A 17206-nucleotide genomic window follows, 5' to 3' on the forward strand; every position below is an offset into this window, starting at 1 on the left:
TCAGCTATGCTTATGCATTTGAGCAGGCTACCCACGTGAGACTTCAGAGAAAGGCATACAACGATGCGATTCCGAGAACGCAGTTAGCGGGTGTTATGTGAAAGGAGGGTTGAAAGAATAACCAACAGAGGGGGCAATGTAACCTATGCAAGTGATAGGTAGAAAGCGTTTTAAAGTCTGAAGGTACCTCCTCACTCGATTGGAGAGTTGTGAGGACAGTCGCCTCGAGTCGTGCGTCAAGAATGCGCTTGATATCATCATTTTTGCCTCCAAGCGTGCGAAACAATAGTGGTATGGCCCGCAGCCGCCTTAGTCTTTCCATTCATCGTCAAGGGCTACAGCTTGTGATAAGGCTATTGGATTACTCTCGATGACCGCATGGGCAAGAGGAGGATACTGAGAACGCCAACCCCGCTCTTTCTGGGCGCTATCCCGCGTCATGGTCGTGCGGCACTCATCCGATCATTTGGTCATCCCTCACAAGCACGCTTCACCGTACATGTTTTCCTTTTTCAAGCGCACCCGACCAACAAACTAAAATTTCGTATGCAGTTGTTTAGACCGGGGCCGCATGCGAAACATTACGTTCTCAAAGCTCTGTGATCATGTTCGTACTATAAACTTTGTGGCCAAGTAAGTACCAAAGCTAACAGATGAGCTTACCGGGGCCTACATTCCATCATCATCCCAATCATTGAAAGCTACATCACTTTTTCAGCGATCGTCCGCGCAATCATTGCAGAAGACACATAAGTAATGCAAATGCAGGCGAATGGTATGGCACTCCCACCCGGACCGCATTTTGTACGAAATGCGCTGCAGCTCGTCCATGGCCAACTTATACCAGGTGGGGAAAGCAATATGGTTATGGTTAGTTAGTCAGTCCCGCCTTGGTCATTCTCTGCAACTCAGTCTCGAATTCCAGGTGATATTGCAAGTACACTTGCGCCTCTTTGGTCAGCACTTCATCGTAACCTCCGAGAAAGTTTCCGGGACCGTTGTGGACAAAAGCTCGACGATAAGTATATTCTGATCGTCCTTCCATTGCTACAAACGAGCGGTAAATTAGGATTAGGTCTATCAATCACGTGACTGAGTGCGAACAGATCCTTACGGATGGAATTTGCAGGCCTCGTGTTCCACTGGCGGTACTTCTTTACCTGGAAGTCTAGAGTCATGCTAGAGCAGCAATCGACGCAGTATGCGAACACGACGAAATTCCAACTTTCAATATAGAAAGTGACTGCCGTGTTGTTAATTCTGCCTCCTAGGTTCCTACACCCGTTCTGTAATCCTCGAGACGCGTTTGTAGCAGTCGTGTAGTTGGAGCTGAATTCATAGACTAAGCGAATTTCTCCAATGTGTAAGGTACTTGAGAAAGACATTCGACTCCTTTCTTGACGTCATACACCAACGCCAAAATACAATCTCACCTGGCCAGACCAACTGAAGGAAGATGGTGTTCCTTCCATCACGTACATTGTGTCTAGTACCACGTCTGTACTCGTTGTGAAAAATTTGCATCTTGATGGAAAACCAATGTCGGAGTCTATCTTTGTTTCTTGATGATGCTACATAGTGTGCATTAACAACATCATACCTGGGGAGTGCACTCTCTTTTGGAATTTGGATCTCCAAAGCCTCAACTGCCAGTACCTGCTTTCGCATTCCCCCATGCGTGATGAGACTCTGAAGTTCTCTCATTATCCACGAGACGCCTGAATTCGGCCTCTGCTAGGATCCTTGCGTGTCACCTGGTAACGTGGGCCCAACGGTTCGGAATTGCACGTCACCATCATGTCCTAAAATTCTTCTCTGTTCTTTTGCCTTGCAATAAGATACCGGGGATAGCGCAAGTTAAATTCAAGGTCTGTTGGCAATCTGCTGGCATTACAGATGATATCTGTTTGAAGGTGGGATTCAGGTGAGCAGTGTCTGCACAGAATGCGTAAAAGCAAGCAATCTTTTTACCGTTCCCTTTCAGATTTACTTCCGAGATCCCATAGCACATCTCACAACCAATGCGTCACGCTTTCCGAGTTGTCCTCTCCGTTGTTGCTGCTTTAACAATGTCTATTGCTGTTAATGCTGACAGTGAATGCCAAGCACCTGGCGACTTTTGCGACTCAACTACGAATGATTGCTGCCCTGACTATAAATGCACGATAGAGTTCATCGACCAACACGTGAGTATGAGTAGTTTCATCCAGGATTTATTAACTTACCGGCATGGTAGTTTGACTTCGTATATATATGCGTGTGAGATTAGATGAGCTACAGTGAGTCGTATCTCTGCTTCCCCATTAGTGCCGCAGTGTGGTTGATGACACCATCGTGATTCGTGACACGTCAGTAGTAGGTCGTTGCACAATGCGGAGTGCTTCTTAACGAATCCTACTGCTGCTTGAGCAACGAAGACCTTGGAGCAGAGAAACTCAGAAGGTAGATGATCCGGCGGAGTGGGGGGTTGGCGGCGAGCCCGATATTGAAGGATTAGCGAAGGGACACGTACCGTATTACTCGTAACAATCTCGTATGAGGTAGCTAGGGCTACTCGTCCGTGGTTATATAAGCCAGGCTGGTATCGAGCTTAGTAGCTAGCCACATCCAACACAGTGACTGATTATGACCCCCGCTCCGGCAACAGTCGGCAACTCGGTCCGTCAATTTGAGTCAGGTTGAACTGTTCAATAGAATCGATCAAGAGTAGATTCAAATTTCAGACGAGTCTCCCACCCGCCGGGGGCCTTGTGGATCATTCAACCCAAGTTCCTTTAAAGTTTGCTGTCCACGTCTCTCAACAGGGAGGTGTGTGCTCTCCGAGTGTTTGCTGACCAGGACTGATCGAATCGGAGCAGCAACAGGTGTACTTTAATGTAACTGTGTTTATAGTTATAACTTGTTACCAACTGGCTGCACGAAGCATCAATGCGTCAAATAACCAATGCGTTACCAGGGCAGCCCACCTTGAGTTTATCAACTCGCAAAGTATACTAGGTGAACTGATATCGACTCTGGTACAAGGCCAGCGCAAATTAACGTCTAAAAATATGTTTATCTGCGTGGTGGACTTAGAATTCGGATGTACGACATGGTTTAAGATACCACTAGGGATGCAGACTCTTATCTTTGACCGTATCCCCGCGACGACAAACTTGGACCTAGTTCTTACCTTGTGTCTACTGGGATATACCGCATGATTTGCAAGACTTCCAGTCGCGCTTTGCCTGATCTTTACGAGGCTTCAATCGCAGAACTCCAAGATGGCCTAGTAGAAGGATACTTCAATAGTGTTCAGCTCGTGAAGGTAAGTTGCTGCCTCGGCGGATGCCTCATATAGCCCTTACTCGAGTTATCGCAGGCCTACCTGCGCAGAATTGTGGAAGTTAATTTGGAAGGCCCTGCATTACATGCGATCATCGAGACCAATCTAAAAGCCTTATCACAAGCTGCGGCCCTTGATGATGAACGGAAAGTCAAAGGTAGCCGTGGGCCTTTGCATGGGATACCTTTGTTGTTGAAAGATAACATTGCTACACTGCATGAAGAAGGTGAGATTCCCTGTGTCATATACCTATAATACCAGTAAATTGAGCTGGGTTTAGGAATGGATACGACTGCAGGTACGGACACATTGCACGACTGCTTGCCATCTTGCATATCATAATATTTACTCTACCCTAGGTTCCTACGCACTGCTAGGTTCTGTTGTCCCGCGAGACTCGTTTGTTGCAGCAAAATTACGTGAAGCTGGAGCTATATTCATAGGCAAAGCAAACCTCTCCGAGTGGGCTGGTATGAGGGGACAAGTTCCCTCTGGATTCTCGGGGCGTGGAGGGCAAACACTTTGTCCCTGCTACCCGAATGCTGACCCACTCGGTTCAAGCTCCGGAAGTGGTGTTGCGATGGCTATTGGTCTAGCAGCCGGGTCTCTTGGTACAGAAACTGATGGTTCTATTGTTGACCCGAGCAGCAGGAACAATGTCGTGGGTATCAAGCCAACCGTCGGGCTGGTATCCCGTTCAGGCGGTAAGATTTCTAGTGATAAACATTGAGTGATTCTCTGACAACGGATACTAGTGATACCAATCTCTTCCCATCAAGATACTGCTGGCCCGATGTGTCGCTCTGTCGCTGATGCCACCCTGCTATTAAACTGCATTGCTGGGCCCGATCCTCGAGATGAAGCTAGTTTGCATCAGCCCGGAGTGATCCCAAACTACATGAGAGCGCTCGATAAAAATGCCCTTAAAGGCGCTCGTCTTGGGGTGCCTCGTTCCTTCATCCGCAATGTCAAGGCAATTGAAGAGACATTCAACTCCTCTCTTGACATTTTTCGAGCTTTAGGCGCGGAAATCATCGACCCTGCGGATTTCCCAGCCACAGAAGAACTATTAACATCGAAAGCGGAGCAGTTGGTCTCGGCCGTGGATTTCAAGATTGATATCAACAAGTACATATCAGAATTGGTCGAAGTCCCGACAGGCGTGAAGGCGCTCGCAGATCTGATAGAATTCAACAAGACTCATGTAGATCAAGAACTTCCAGCGCCGTTTTATACAGATCAATCCCAGTATGTCAGCTCGCATCTTTAATGCACGTTAACAAATATATATATAGATTCATCGAATCGGAAGCTGCACAGGTTGATGACGCCTATTTTGCGGCGCTGGCGAAGGACTTCGAGTTGGGGCGCACGAGAGGAATTGACGGTACCCTGGCCCAGTTCAATCTCGATGCCATAATTCTACCAACCGATGCCCTAGCGCCCCTACCCGCAGCAATTGCAGGGTATCCGTTGATCTCAGGTTAGTACTTCGTACTGCAATCTTAACGTCCCTTATGCTTTTCAACACTCAGTGCCCCTCGGCTTTCAGTCAGATGACGTCAAAGTGCTTCCTGAGACGCCATCACCACTTCACACTCAAGCTCCGGGACTTCCTTTTGGAATCTCTTTTATGGGTACTGCGTATAGCGAGTTCAAGCTCATCGGCTACGCCTATGCGTTTGAGCAGGCTACCCACGTGAGGCTTCAGAGAAGGGCATATGCCGATGCGATTCCTAGGACTCAGTTAACTGATGTCGTGTTTCAGTGAAGGTGGTTTGTAAATCACGTACAGGGAATAAGCTATTTTGCACATATGACACCTTGAATCGAGTGAAATATTTCGCAATGCATGAAACCCGCATTCAAATCCTCATGCCCCAGCACTCCATCTTTTGAACATTGTCCCTTGCGGTGTCAAGACTTGTCGTATTCCAAACCTCATACGTCCATGTATAGCGGAACGCCGCAGCGGGTGATGATGGCGTGATACACGACGAAGACTGTTTCTCCTCCTTCCCCCAATTCCGGCTCACGCCCAGGGATCATCAACGCCGGACAGCGTGGAAACGGCCAGGTTTGTTTCTGCTTCTAACTGATTTTGAACTTGTTCCCTAGTATCTCGTTATTGTAACTGTTGCTCGTTGCATGTGTTGTCCTCCCTATATTCATTGTCACTACACCCCCAAAGTGCTCGAGATATATCAATAGTCCCGATGGTCAATCCTGTCCATCGAAGATCACGAAAGTTTTGTTTTACAGCAAACCACACTATAAAGAGCGCGAGGGCTTCTGAAGACATACTGTCGTGCGTAGATCAGCCAACAAAATGAAGCAAAAACTTCCGCTTTCCGATTGGAGACACGGAGGCATGAAGCCCCGTCGAGTCGTCCCGCAGTAATACTGGTGCAAATACAGTCGCTACAGACTTTATTGAGCAGATGTTTCAATGAACTCTGCATAATGTATGATAGACGCACCCAGCCTTTCTGCCATATCTGCTTGATCTGGCGATGATTGTGACGGCAGTTTTTGCAAGGATATATAATGGAGGAATGCAGTAAGCGAGATCCATACCTGAGAAGAGTTAATGAGAGGCGTGTGCACCATGTGTAGAATCTTACATTGACTGATTCAGGAGGAAATTCATCCAGTAGCTAGGACTTGCATGAAGACTATCCAGGACGCTGGAATTTTGTTGACGCACCTCGAATGCTTCGTCTCTACTTGTCATTTGCAAACACCGTGCATGGAGGTACGGGGGCACGACAGGATCTACTAACGAGTCCAATAGCTGTACCAGTGTAGATGCAATGGCAGTCGCAAGTGGATTGTGCTCTTCTCCAGATTGGGGTGATGGAAATTGATCTCCTGTGTCAAGACACTATGAACAATGATTAACATATGCATGAATGTCGAAGATGACTCGCAAACACCTCTCTTATGTTCATGCATATGCTCTCATCAAGAGGACTGTTGAATAAATCATTCTAGAGTGTCGTTAGGGCATGCCGTCAGAATCTTTGTGGCACGAACTGGATTAGTGACATGGGTCATCAACCAGTTGATCAACGTCATGATCTCCCTCGGGGCGTTCACTGGCTGCCGTGCAGGCATCCAATCATTCGGGGACTTCATACTTCGCACGGGACCGGGAAGTCGTGTAAGTCTGGTAAGCTTGTTTGCGAAGCAAGTATATTCTGTGTTCATCATCTCCAGTGAGGACATCAGGCCGGACAGGAATGAACGTACGATATTCGCCAGTGACCGAGATGAAGTGATCTTTTCCTAGAGCAGTGTGCAATATGAGGGTAAAATCCAAGCGGGGCGGTGCAAGATTCAGCCGTGACGCAGACGAGCTGTCGACAAACACTGTAACAGTGGTGGTTGAAAATTCACCCGGACGAAGTAGGACCTGCATAGAAAGAAATTTGCAGGTTAGCCCCAGCGTGACAGCATGAAGATGCCTCGCACCACCACGGGATCAATCTTAAGCCATTGCGGACCTTCGATACAACACATCAGTTGGTGATATGAAAGCTAATGTATTGCTTACAGATCGGCTGTTCAGCATCTGCAGCGACGAATCGGTAAACGCAGGGGATCTGGAAATCATAATTACCAAAGGCTGTAAAAGTTACTGAGTCAACTTGCCTGTCCAACATTCTGAATGGACAACGTTTGTCGGGTTAGACGCTTATAGCTTTGATACAAACTTCAGCCAACACCAACTAGGAGGTGCAAGAACCTACTAGACTTTTCCAAGGTCCAATGTCAATGGCTGTAGCTTGATTTTCGGTGTCTTTGAGGATTGTTCCACGCCCCATAACTCCCGGTACAGCTTAGAGGCGGCGATCTCACGTCTTTCCTTGTCAACAATTGATATCTGACGAACATCGAGTATGAATGGATCAACATAACATTTGTCAACAAAAAACACACATTCAAATCAAAATCAGCTGACACTGGACGGTGATCACTCATCGTTATTTGCGGATGGCTGCAATATGAACGTTGGGTGACTGGAACACTGGGAGCTGACATATGTATTATGCGGTCCGTCCATGCGGGTTTGCGCCTAGCAAGATAGGAGAATTGTTCCAATAGTAAGCCAAATGCGAACACCGCTCACTTTCGGTCATATCCCAGAGAATCCTCTGACGTATTTGATGCATATCTGTACGAACTGCCACGCCCAGCGATTCAGTATATGTAATTATTCGGGAGGAAACTGCGCACGGCATATGTGTGATTGCATGCTCCGAAAAATCAGCAAATGCTTTCCCGCTTGCGATAGCCGTCTTCAACTAAATACTCGATACAGTCAGCACAGTGATCAATTATGTCAGTCATCATCTGACCTGATCATACTTTAGCAAAAGTGGGATGTTACTCGTGCCTAGAGAAGATGATAGTAGTTCTCTCACGTCCCCGTCCGCAAGATCTATCCTGTAATTCAAATCTGTGATGGCCGAATGAGTCATTCATCTCGTCGGGTGATAATCAACCAACCTCCCTAAAGTTCCAAAAGTGTAAGTGAGGTAATAGAGGGGGCAAGTTACAGCGCACCATCCAGAATAATACGTCACTTTCAAACAATCCAGCAGTTCTTCTCGAAGTCTCCAGTGCAGCATTCGCATAAGAATCAGAATCAAGCTCGTCAGTCTGATCAAAGACCAGGCGCCTGGAAAGATCGTGGAAGTCAAAGTTTCGCCTCTCTACCATTTCATCAAATGCTGCGAGATGTGCGTTGACGAAAGTGAGCACTGTGGGACTCGGCGAAATGTCTTGGGCTAAAGGTGTGTATGACATCCGTATCGCCGTTGCACCTTTATTTCCCTGCAGGACAAATTTGATTAAATACCATGAGAATTGTGTTCACGACCGTACCATGATACCCATGATTCCTGCACCAGCGACGCTAATTCTGATGTCACCAAAGCATGACAGACGCGATTTCTTCGCAATTGCAACAATTAGCATGCCGACCAGCTGTTTGGAAGCAAGCTGACAGACATCACACATCGAATTGCAATAGATAAATGGGTGAAACACGATACCTTCTCATAGAGAATGCCTCTCTCACCTAACCCAGCCAAGATGGCTTCCACCCACGCATCTTCTTTGACGGTACTGGTGGCATACAAGAGGGCTTCGGTTGAAAGGTCCAGTTCTTGGAAGCCTAGTACAAGAAGATCTGGATCGGAGACGTTTGCATCGTTGTTCAAACTTGCATGAGCTAATGTGGCAGAAGAGGCTCCTAGGCTGCTGGTCACCTCTAAATCAAGAAGTGGGGTGCAATCAATGACAAATTGACATAGTGGCCAAACGCCACTGACGTTCGTCAATTGGGTTTGACAGTATATCGAGTGGTGAAATGGATTTCAAAGGTGATATCCATCCAGATTTTTCTGAATCGCGCTTCGCTGGTCTGAGCCAGGGAGACAGGTCCTGCGACGGCAACTTTCCATTGACATTGAATGTCCCTGTGCGGATGCTGTTCATGAGTGAAGTTGCCCATTAAAATATTTCAAGAGCAATATTAGCAAGCATACAGCAGGCGCGCCGATGATCCAGTAGAAGCCTCCTCGATAGCCTTGTTGTATATCCAATTTTCGCGGACAATGCTGATATCGACTGCATCGTCTCCTGGAAGCCCCGCACTGGCCGGCGAAAGTCGCGTGTGCAACGGTAGTTTGACCGTGCGCAAATCTATAGGAGATGAAAATGCTGGTATCAAGTCAGCTCGTGTATCTACATTTACGTGATGGAAGGTATCGTACATTTCAAAGAGCTCTCTTGTGTGTAAAGTAATAGCCAAGAGAAATCAGCATCAAATTCATTTCTAGCTACAATTAGTAGATGCACTGGTAAGTCGATATGGGGGACGTAAAAGAAGAACGGCTGACTGAATATGTCCTTCAAACGTCTGCATTCTGAGGTGAAGGACTGCAATTTCCGCGTATCTCGTGTGATAAAAGTATGGCTTCGTATTTCATTAGCCAGCTCATACTTTATAGTCAAAATGAGTTCTGTTGATGTGGTGAGAGTGCGACTTATGGCATCAGCCGCATTTACATACCTGATCTCGACTGACCCAGCGTAGCGCCAGTATCTCCCACAGATGCGCGAAGGTCCGAAGTTGTTCGCCTTGCTTGTGCAACAGAGAACGAAAAACTTCCAGAGATCGGGTATGCAACTTCAATACTCAAGTCCTGGATGAAGTGATCCGGCGTGCGCTTAAGAATCAGAACACTTCTCAGAGTCAGTATAAAGTTAAACGAGCGGAGCTTAGTAGAAGCATCTGTACGCCAGGAAAAGGTTCCTGACACAGGTAGCAGGCTACATACCTGCCTTCTTCGTCTCCCACGTAATCACTTCTGTGCGACAGCACGGCCAGAATGCGTCTGAATCGGTCATCTGTGGAAGAACTTGAAAGGTCACCGCGTTCTTGAAGTTGTGTGACCTCGACTTCGAGTGCCGCCTTGAGATCCTCAGATGATCGCAGAAGGGATTGAACTGCGGCTTCCATTATCCCATTCATAGGTGGTAGTCTAGACGACTTCCTAAGGAACTCTTTGCCCGTTGTCAGAGGGTTAGACAAGGACTGTGTTTCCGCGGTGCCATTAATGGTCACGTGTGTCTTAATGATGTTCTCACGTTTCCCCACAAAGTTCTTTCTTTGTGGGGGGAGCCTCATGAGCGTCAGCCTGAGATCGTCAGACGACATCAAAGTCTGTCAGAAGCAGTGGGGTTAGTACGAACAGCCGCAGCACTAGTGAAACAAGAAAGGTACAACTTATTCGATTGACGTGCGTGCCCTGGATGGAACAAAAAAAGCTGTTGTTCTGATCACGAGTCGTAGAATTGTCTCGAATATTTACCTTTGTAAGTCATAGTCACAGGTGGCGTGGCGGCAAAGCTGCAGGTTATAAAAGCAAACCACTACGCCTTCCAATTTCTTATATCCAATTCTATTTTCCCAACACACAACCACTTTGATCCCTACCAGACCTCATCACTACTTGACAGACTCATTATGACTCGCACAGAGCGCGCTGTCTTTCCTCGTGCCTTACTACGGGATCGCTCTAATTCTAAGTCTGGTCTCGACAAGTCCGTTCGCAAGAACGGCAGTGGCCAACACAATTGGGGCAGTATCAATGATGAACGCTACCTTGAGGCTGCTGCACTCGCAGACAAGGAAGAGGAAGAGTTTGAGGAAGACACCACAGACCAGCAACGCAACAATTGTACGTATCGACTCCATTGTCATGCTCCACCTTCATAACACCATGGTGCTCTAGCCGTTCACAAAAAGCCTGAACCCGAGAAGCGGGCCAACTCCTTCACAGAGGAAGAAAGGGAGAGTGCTAGGCAGATCAGGAAGAACGCACTCAAGGCACCAGGTCAGTCACTGTTTGGAATGTGACACGTGCAACAGCCAATTGTTATCTTGTCTATAGACATCGATTTGTCTATGATTGCGCGCACCTCTTCTGCTGCGTCTACATCTCCGTCCACCAGGTCGCCTCCGGTCTCCATTACTGGCAGTGCGGAGGTATGTTGTTTCCTTGACGCGAGACAGAGGGCCTAACATCTTTTTGCCAGACTGTCAGCATAAGGTCAGCATGAAGCGGGTGCAGAAATTATCTGCTTGACATTTTACGTCCAAATTAGCTCAAAACAACATACATAACACGCTTGTTCCTGTAATTGTATAACTGTACTGTCACTGTTAAATTGTATTATGTCAAATACACTCCCCTCAGATCTTTTGCATGCTGCGCACCGCTCCGCGTTACGTATTTCAAGCACCTGAAACCTCTCCATTTCCCCAAATACGTCAGCGACGATGTCCGTCATAAATTCTTCATATCCTAGTGGCTGCCTAGCGTCTTGGAAATCTTTCAGAGTACCAGGGTCCCTCACGGCTTCTCTGCCCATCGCTATCAGTACCATGGTCTCCAGCCCAAGTTCTACTGCCTCTAGCACATTCAAGGGCTGTCGCCTTAAACAAAGCGCTACGTAAGAGGGCAACAGCCACTCTTGCACGTCGTGCTTCCGCGCCAGGGTAATCTTCTGGATGGGATCAAGCGGTGGGAGATACTCTAGTTCATGCAACGCTCTCGCGCGGATACGCTCCATTCCATAGCGGGTTGCGATAGACAGTAATCTGACCCATTCTTCTGCTGTTGAGAAAGGAGATGGCGAGGTACCCCTGAGAGGCAGTTAGTTGATGCGAGGTACGCTGATGTTTGTAGGAGGCATACCCATCGTATAGGAACTTGAGCAAGCCCTCAAACTCAGCAACTGTGACTTCAGGCAGGACGATTGGCTTGTCATCACTGAGTCCATCAGGACCGTCTTGCGTTGGAGGACACACAAACATAGTGCGGAAAACATCAGACTCGCGCTGCAAAAAAAAGCGATGTACACGGAATAACACCCCGTCTACCTATGAATGCACAACATTCTTTAATGTAAAATTTTGGAAATGTAGAGATTTGGACCACCTACCAGGAAGACAGATAGTTCATCCTGCAAGTAAAACTCGGAGTGTCTCGGCGGAGAAGAAGCGGACCGCAGCTTTGTAAAGAACGAGGCAATACTTTTTGCAGACTCGACTGGACTTGCGACAACAGATGCCTGGGCGAGGAGTCCAGGAAGTCTTGCGTTCGCTGATGGCGACCGTGAAGACCGGGAAACAGGTGAGCTAAACGATAGCTGAGAGCCCGAGAGAGCGCTCATCGGACGTGAGGCAAAGCCTTCTGATGACGGGACGCGATACGGGACTGTCAATACTGGGTGAGAGAGTTCTGGAGTACTGTCGAGACTCCTCCAGCTCATGTTGATGTTTTATGTTGTTGGGTTGGTTAACTTCAAGTTGAAGTAAGAGTAGTCGAGCGACTTGCTTATACCCTCGAGCTGCGCACCATGTTGTGACGAGGCATGCTTTAACCGCGTGCTTGTCATTGAATGTGTAGCATGCAGCCTCAGTGAGGCATGCCAATATAGGACCGGGTTCATCAATACACCATTGGAGGATGTCGCGGCATTCAAGTTCTCAGAAGCAAACTTGAAAGTAGCACAGAAGATGTTCGATCACGATGTGAATACTACACGTGTCACAGCTCTGGCGCGGACATGACCATCAACCCAGCGTTAACCTCTGACTGTCCTGGCGTTTGGCCATGAAAATGAAGGCTTTAACTGGGAGAAGGATACAATTGAACGACAAGGTGTCGCTAACCTTGTCGCTAGATAAAATCATAATTGCTACCCATTGGTCCAGGCAACAAGATGATAACCATGTCGACGCCTTACCGAAGCTATGTCATATATATCATACCATGAATTTCAGGAAGATCATAACGCGGTTTAGGATGTCTTCGCAGGATTGGCCAGAGATTGGCCAGACAGAGTCGCGGTCGAGGCGCGGACTTACAAATTTAGCACGTACGTAGTCACGTGTTATTTGAACCTCATAACCCGTCCTTCAAGTTAACGTTCACTCCTTCACAATATCAATGGCAACTTGAACCCCCCTAATATTCGTGTAGGCTCCCCCTATAACTTTACAGAAAGCATTCTTGCTCGTCATCGATTTTCCAGAATGTCCCAGTGTCCTTTCAGTTACACGAACCATTTCAGTCAATATTAATGCTTTTAACACGCCCCTACTCTTCACCCGGGTGCGCCGCCGATGGCGAGTTGCTGCCAGCTCAATAACAGGCATCTGGTCCTGTATCAAGATTATGCTTCCAGGGCAACTCACCGAAGCACTTAAACCATTCCTTCCATCTCTACTGCAGGTCCGGCTCGTCCAGCTTAGCAGTCGGCCTCTCCCTCCACATTGATCGCTCTTCCCACCGAAGCCGTTTTGAAATAGAATGCCGCGTTACAACCAGACAAGTGTCGCGTTTCGCACAGGCTAATCCTCGCCTGATCGGGATCCTTCTGCTGAGAGGAGGCGCTGGGAAACGGTAGTTGGTTTGTCAAGTGTATACGGATGGGATAAGTTAGATACACCTTGATTGAGGACTTTGAATGTTACCAGTCAACTCTCCCGAAATTCAATGGGCTAAATCTCCGTTGCCTACACACCGTCAATCAATTTTGATGGACTGGCCTTCTTCCACTCTACGCCATCTGCACCTCCAGAGCACTTCCCCCCGGATCGTGTGCTCCATTTCAGCAAATTTCCTGCATCTGGAAACTATCGTAGGGGATGTATTTGCACCACATTCTGGCAATAGAAGTCGTTTGGTCACATCCTTGCTTTAAATCGATGACCCTCCCCCTCCATGTTTCCTGGCTTCCTTGTGATCAGTGTAAAAAACTGACATACTTGATTGAGCTTATGGAGGAACCAAGAAGGGTGGAGACTATGGTGGCGCTTGCAGCTACTGCATATTGCAATTTGCGAGCGGTAGGCTTTTGGACGGCCACACCACTGGAGTGAATATCATCCAACCGTTGTTCTCAGTAGTGCTGGAAGTTATTGTCCGCGGAGAAGTGATAATGAACTACTCACAAGTTGGAACGTACGAGGAAATAAATACATCAAAACTACAAGTTCGTCATGCGTTTCGTTACTCATCAAGTCTGTGCAGAGGTATCTGTCAGTTCAAATATTGTGGTCTCATATTGCGATGTGGTTGAATTATTCTATTACACTACGGCACGGTGCTAGGCTCACCGTTTACAAATCGCCAAAAAAATAATGTTCAGATCGTGCTGAGTGATTATAAGACATGTTCAAACAAAGACACAGTTAGGTGACAAGGTATACACCCCTAAACGAAGGCCGTCAAGTACGCCTGTATCTATGCTCTCCGAAATGTGGTCGAGGTCAAGATGCGGGAAGATGGACTTGTTTAGTTCCATACAGCCCGTGATTGTAGGGGGTAACGTGTGTTGCATGGCCACGGGGGTCACGACGAATGTTCTGTCGTAATCACTAGCACTGAGGGACGCAGCGAAGTTATCTTGGGACGCCCCAGCGAGATCGACGAAAGAAATTAAGCCAGATTGAGACATCTGAGTGATACTACGTCAGTTGAGCCTGCTTGCATGGAAAAAATGGAAGCAACCTCGTTCTCTAACGCCAAGGAAGTGGAGCGGTGGTGTGTACGTCTTCCAGTAGATTATATTTGTCCGTGTACCGAGGGAAGCGTCAGCAATTACAGAATGGAGGTGGAATAGGGAAGGCACTACGCCTCCTTGATGCAGAATTCCAAATAGAACTGCGAGCACAAAATTGAAGATGGAGCAGGATACCTACAAAGTCGTTAACAGCCTCACCAACTAACTTCAATGTGTTAACATACCCAAAACGCCTTACCGACATGGGCCAATCGTCCGGTGTTTGCTATCAAGACAATAATAGGCAACAAAAGAGGCACCAAGAAACGAGGTTCTTGGTGAGGTTGCACAGAGAGGACAGTCAATGACAAAATGATCATTTGTATGATTGCTGCAAGTGACCAAAATGTGAGTGGTTGCGAGTGCTGTAAATACAAGGCCTTACTCGGACGAAGAACATAGACTTCAAATGATTTGTCATTTTTCTTGTCAAATATTGTGGCACTATCCATAATCGCGCGCACCGCCAGCCAAGTTACCCAGGGGCCGAACAACATCGGAAGGTTCACGAAAAGGTGGAGCCAACGCGGATGGAGACCATGTTCTGCCAGATTTTGGGGTGCAAAATTATACATGAGAAAATTAAAAGGTGTCACCACGATATCATTAAGGGTGCCTCGAAAATAGAGGGTGTCCGCTACAAAAAATGCGGTACATGTCCCTGCTGCAGTGAATAACGGCGGGACAACAAGCCGCAGCCGCTGGTTGCAGTTCTGGCATGTGTAAACGTTCTAAGTGCGACCTGATATGCGATGGGCGCTCCGAATATCAAGAAGGTTGGGCGAGTGAATATACCAGTCACGAAGGTTGCGGCTAGTAAGTGGAGAAGATAACTCTGCCAATAGATTAGGCTCGGGAACCTCGAGAAGCCGTGAACAGCCAAAACTGACCTTATCCAGCGTCTTAACTGAGCTTATCTTACGCAAGAACAAAAGACTCAAAGCAACGAGGACTGCCTCGATAGAATTCGAGAAGGGCCGGACTTGGAACGTGTTCATAACATGAGACGACGCCAGAAGCAGAAGACCAAGGTGTCGGGCACCCGGCGTGGGCACCAAACTCATAAAACTGTAATCTAATGCTTTGAGCTTCATGAGTTGTAGTGATGGCATTACAACGATTTACCAATCAGCCCAGATAGAACCAAAAAGGCGGACCGTTCTAGTCGAAAGATTAACATTGGATGTATTCCCTGTGTCAAGCGTGTATCTAAACAGGCTGTGTGAGACATACATCATAATTCTAGCATAAATCTTCTCACTGCTGAAGAACTTAGCAAACCAGACGGGGATTCCAGTTGTCGCAAATGCTGGTACTATGGAGCGGACGGGAAGTGCAGCGGACCATTCCCAAGTACGGATGGTATGGTATGGTATGAGATCGCCTTAAAGGATTTAGATTCTAGAATTAGAGTAGCAAGATAAACACGAGACTCAGACTCGCCTGAGGTCACTTCTCCATTTTGCATGTGTTCATCTGGGTGAATGTACCCAGTTCCAAGAAACGCAAAGCATACCCGAGACATCCATAGACCCGCATAGATCCATTTGAACGTACGTATAGCTGACACCACGTTTCAATAATCAAAGCTCATGAAGAACTGGTCGAGCACCTAACAGATCATAAACAAATAGCCAAGTATTGCACTTGGACTTGACAATTTTGAGTTTTGATGGATCAAAGTGGGCACGACACGGTGTCGGAGATTGAAATTCATCTTGCCTTGACTCAGGCTAACACTCAGCTCAACACTTGCGATGGTCTGTTTTTAATCTCTTGTGCTGCAATTTACCGCTAATGCTTCTATCTGCCCCCATGTATCTGTGCTGTATTTACATAACCATTCTCATACTCTGGTCGCCCTTGGCACCTGCAGGCATCACTCCACTTCTGCTCAGAGTGTAATAATTTGCTTTACCCAAAGGCTGACACTGGGCGTCGTATTATGGTTTACGCCTGCAGAATATGTAGCGAAGAGGAGATCGGCGAGAACAAGTGTGTCTATAGGAATGATTTACTAACGGTTACCAAGTAAGTATTTCGAGCTGAAATATTTTTGTGTCATCTTTCTGACCTCAAATCAACAGGGAACAAGTGGGAATTACTACCGACCTCGGATCAGATCCCACATTGGTCCGTTTCACCCTTCAGCGTCATGTTATATTATCCTAACTGATTCCGATATCTGATAGGCACACTCAAATATAACATGTCCGCATTGTGGCCAAGACGAGTGCGCGATGTCGACACAGTTCAGCTCACCCTCACTAACGATACCTTCTGCTCCACTCTAGCGCCGTTTTCTACCAGGATCAGTCAAAACGAAAGGAGACCCGCATGATTCTGTTCTTCGTGTGTACCAAGTGCAACCACAGTTTTACAGACCCTTCGCTCCCGCAAGACAATCGACCTGACACCTCCTGACACTTGAAGCTTAATCGTTATCAGTTGCATACATTTCGCACAATCTGTAATCTACCTCCCTTGATAATCGGTTCCTCTCTAGCATCATCGAGCATTGTGACGCCATACATAACATAAGAACAGGGGTCAGGCCAGTCCAGAGGTAAATCAAATGTCGTACTGCTTCCATGGTGTGCCTTGGCTGGTTTCCAAAAAATGTACCTTGACTATCTTGACACTCCAAAGCCCAAACAATTGCCGAGAGATGCGGGCCCATGCGGCTGTCACGCGCTCGGAACTTTGAAACAGGCAGCCCCGACTGGCTGCCGC

The 17206-nt window shown here is 47.3% G+C and overlaps 6 protein-coding genes across 6 annotated transcripts; 3 read left to right on the plus strand and 3 right to left on the minus strand.

Moving 5' to 3' along the window:
* Positions 1-3196: 3196 nt before the first annotated feature.
* Positions 3197-5096, plus strand: BJ212DRAFT_1479323 (amidase signature domain-containing protein; the record flags this gene model as incomplete). Its single annotated transcript, XM_041339856.1, has 7 exons — positions 3197-3307; positions 3362-3551; positions 3606-3623; positions 3685-4029; positions 4081-4573; positions 4621-4808; positions 4861-5096. The coding sequence occupies 7 exons, from the start codon at positions 3197-3199 to the stop codon at positions 5094-5096; spliced, it is 1581 nt and encodes a 526-aa protein (XP_041194880.1).
* A 546-nt stretch (positions 5097-5642) lies between these two features.
* BJ212DRAFT_1479324 (Endonuclease/exonuclease/phosphatase) lies at positions 5643-10055 on the minus strand (the record flags this gene model as incomplete). The annotated part of the gene is made up of 24 exons (XM_041339857.1): positions 5643-5746; positions 5806-5902; positions 5950-5982; positions 6033-6209; positions 6262-6315; positions 6362-6525; positions 6578-6740; positions 6800-6831; positions 6882-6930; positions 6989-7028; positions 7078-7211; positions 7268-7403; positions 7458-7511; positions 7565-7632; positions 7687-7774; positions 7834-7841; positions 7895-8164; positions 8216-8332; positions 8386-8603; positions 8665-8822; positions 8881-9055; positions 9109-9357; positions 9408-9580; positions 9676-10055. The coding sequence occupies 24 exons, from the start codon at positions 10053-10055 to the stop codon at positions 5643-5645; spliced, it is 3141 nt and encodes a 1046-aa protein (XP_041194881.1).
* Positions 10014-10957, plus strand: BJ212DRAFT_1344682 (uncharacterized protein). Its single transcript, XM_041335269.1, is given in 6 exon segments — positions 10014-10137; positions 10191-10213; positions 10338-10578; positions 10590-10591; positions 10635-10734; positions 10792-10957. The coding sequence occupies 4 exon segments, from the start codon at positions 10365-10367 to the stop codon at positions 10920-10922; spliced, it is 447 nt and encodes a 148-aa protein (XP_041194882.1). The 5' UTR covers positions 10014-10137; positions 10191-10213; positions 10338-10364; the 3' UTR covers positions 10923-10957.
* A 33-nt stretch (positions 10958-10990) lies between these two features.
* BJ212DRAFT_1268039 (uncharacterized protein) lies at positions 10991-12076 on the minus strand (the record flags this gene model as incomplete). The annotated part of the gene is made up of 3 exons (XM_041330698.1): positions 10991-11546; positions 11599-11783; positions 11846-12076. The coding sequence occupies 3 exons, from the start codon at positions 12074-12076 to the stop codon at positions 10991-10993; spliced, it is 972 nt and encodes a 323-aa protein (XP_041194883.1).
* Positions 12077-13967: 1891 nt separating this feature from the next.
* Positions 13968-16198, minus strand: BJ212DRAFT_1344696 (glycosyltransferase family 22 protein). The gene is made up of 10 exons (XM_041335270.1): positions 16091-16198; positions 15917-16036; positions 15735-15857; positions 15599-15682; positions 15364-15548; positions 15216-15308; positions 14859-15174; positions 14659-14804; positions 14435-14608; positions 13968-14368 (listed from the first exon to the last, which is right to left on the minus strand). The coding sequence occupies exons 1-10, from the start codon at positions 16188-16190 to the stop codon at positions 14087-14089; spliced, it is 1623 nt and encodes a 540-aa protein (XP_041194884.1). The 5' UTR covers positions 16191-16198; the 3' UTR covers positions 13968-14086.
* Positions 16194-17114, plus strand: BJ212DRAFT_1344702 (uncharacterized protein). Its single transcript, XM_041335271.1, has 5 exons — positions 16194-16233; positions 16350-16504; positions 16561-16606; positions 16666-16706; positions 16768-17114. Exons 1-5 carry the CDS (start codon positions 16231-16233, stop codon positions 16895-16897), a joined length of 375 nt encoding a protein of 124 aa, XP_041194885.1. The 5' UTR covers positions 16194-16230; the 3' UTR covers positions 16898-17114.
* The last annotated feature ends 92 nt before the right edge of the window (positions 17115-17206 follow it).

This window comes from Suillus subaureus (genome assembly GCF_016647635.1).
Source record: "Suillus subaureus strain MN1 chromosome Unknown BJ212scaffold_10, whole genome shotgun sequence".
Classification (NCBI taxonomy): domain Eukaryota; kingdom Fungi; phylum Basidiomycota; class Agaricomycetes; order Boletales; family Suillaceae; genus Suillus; species Suillus subaureus.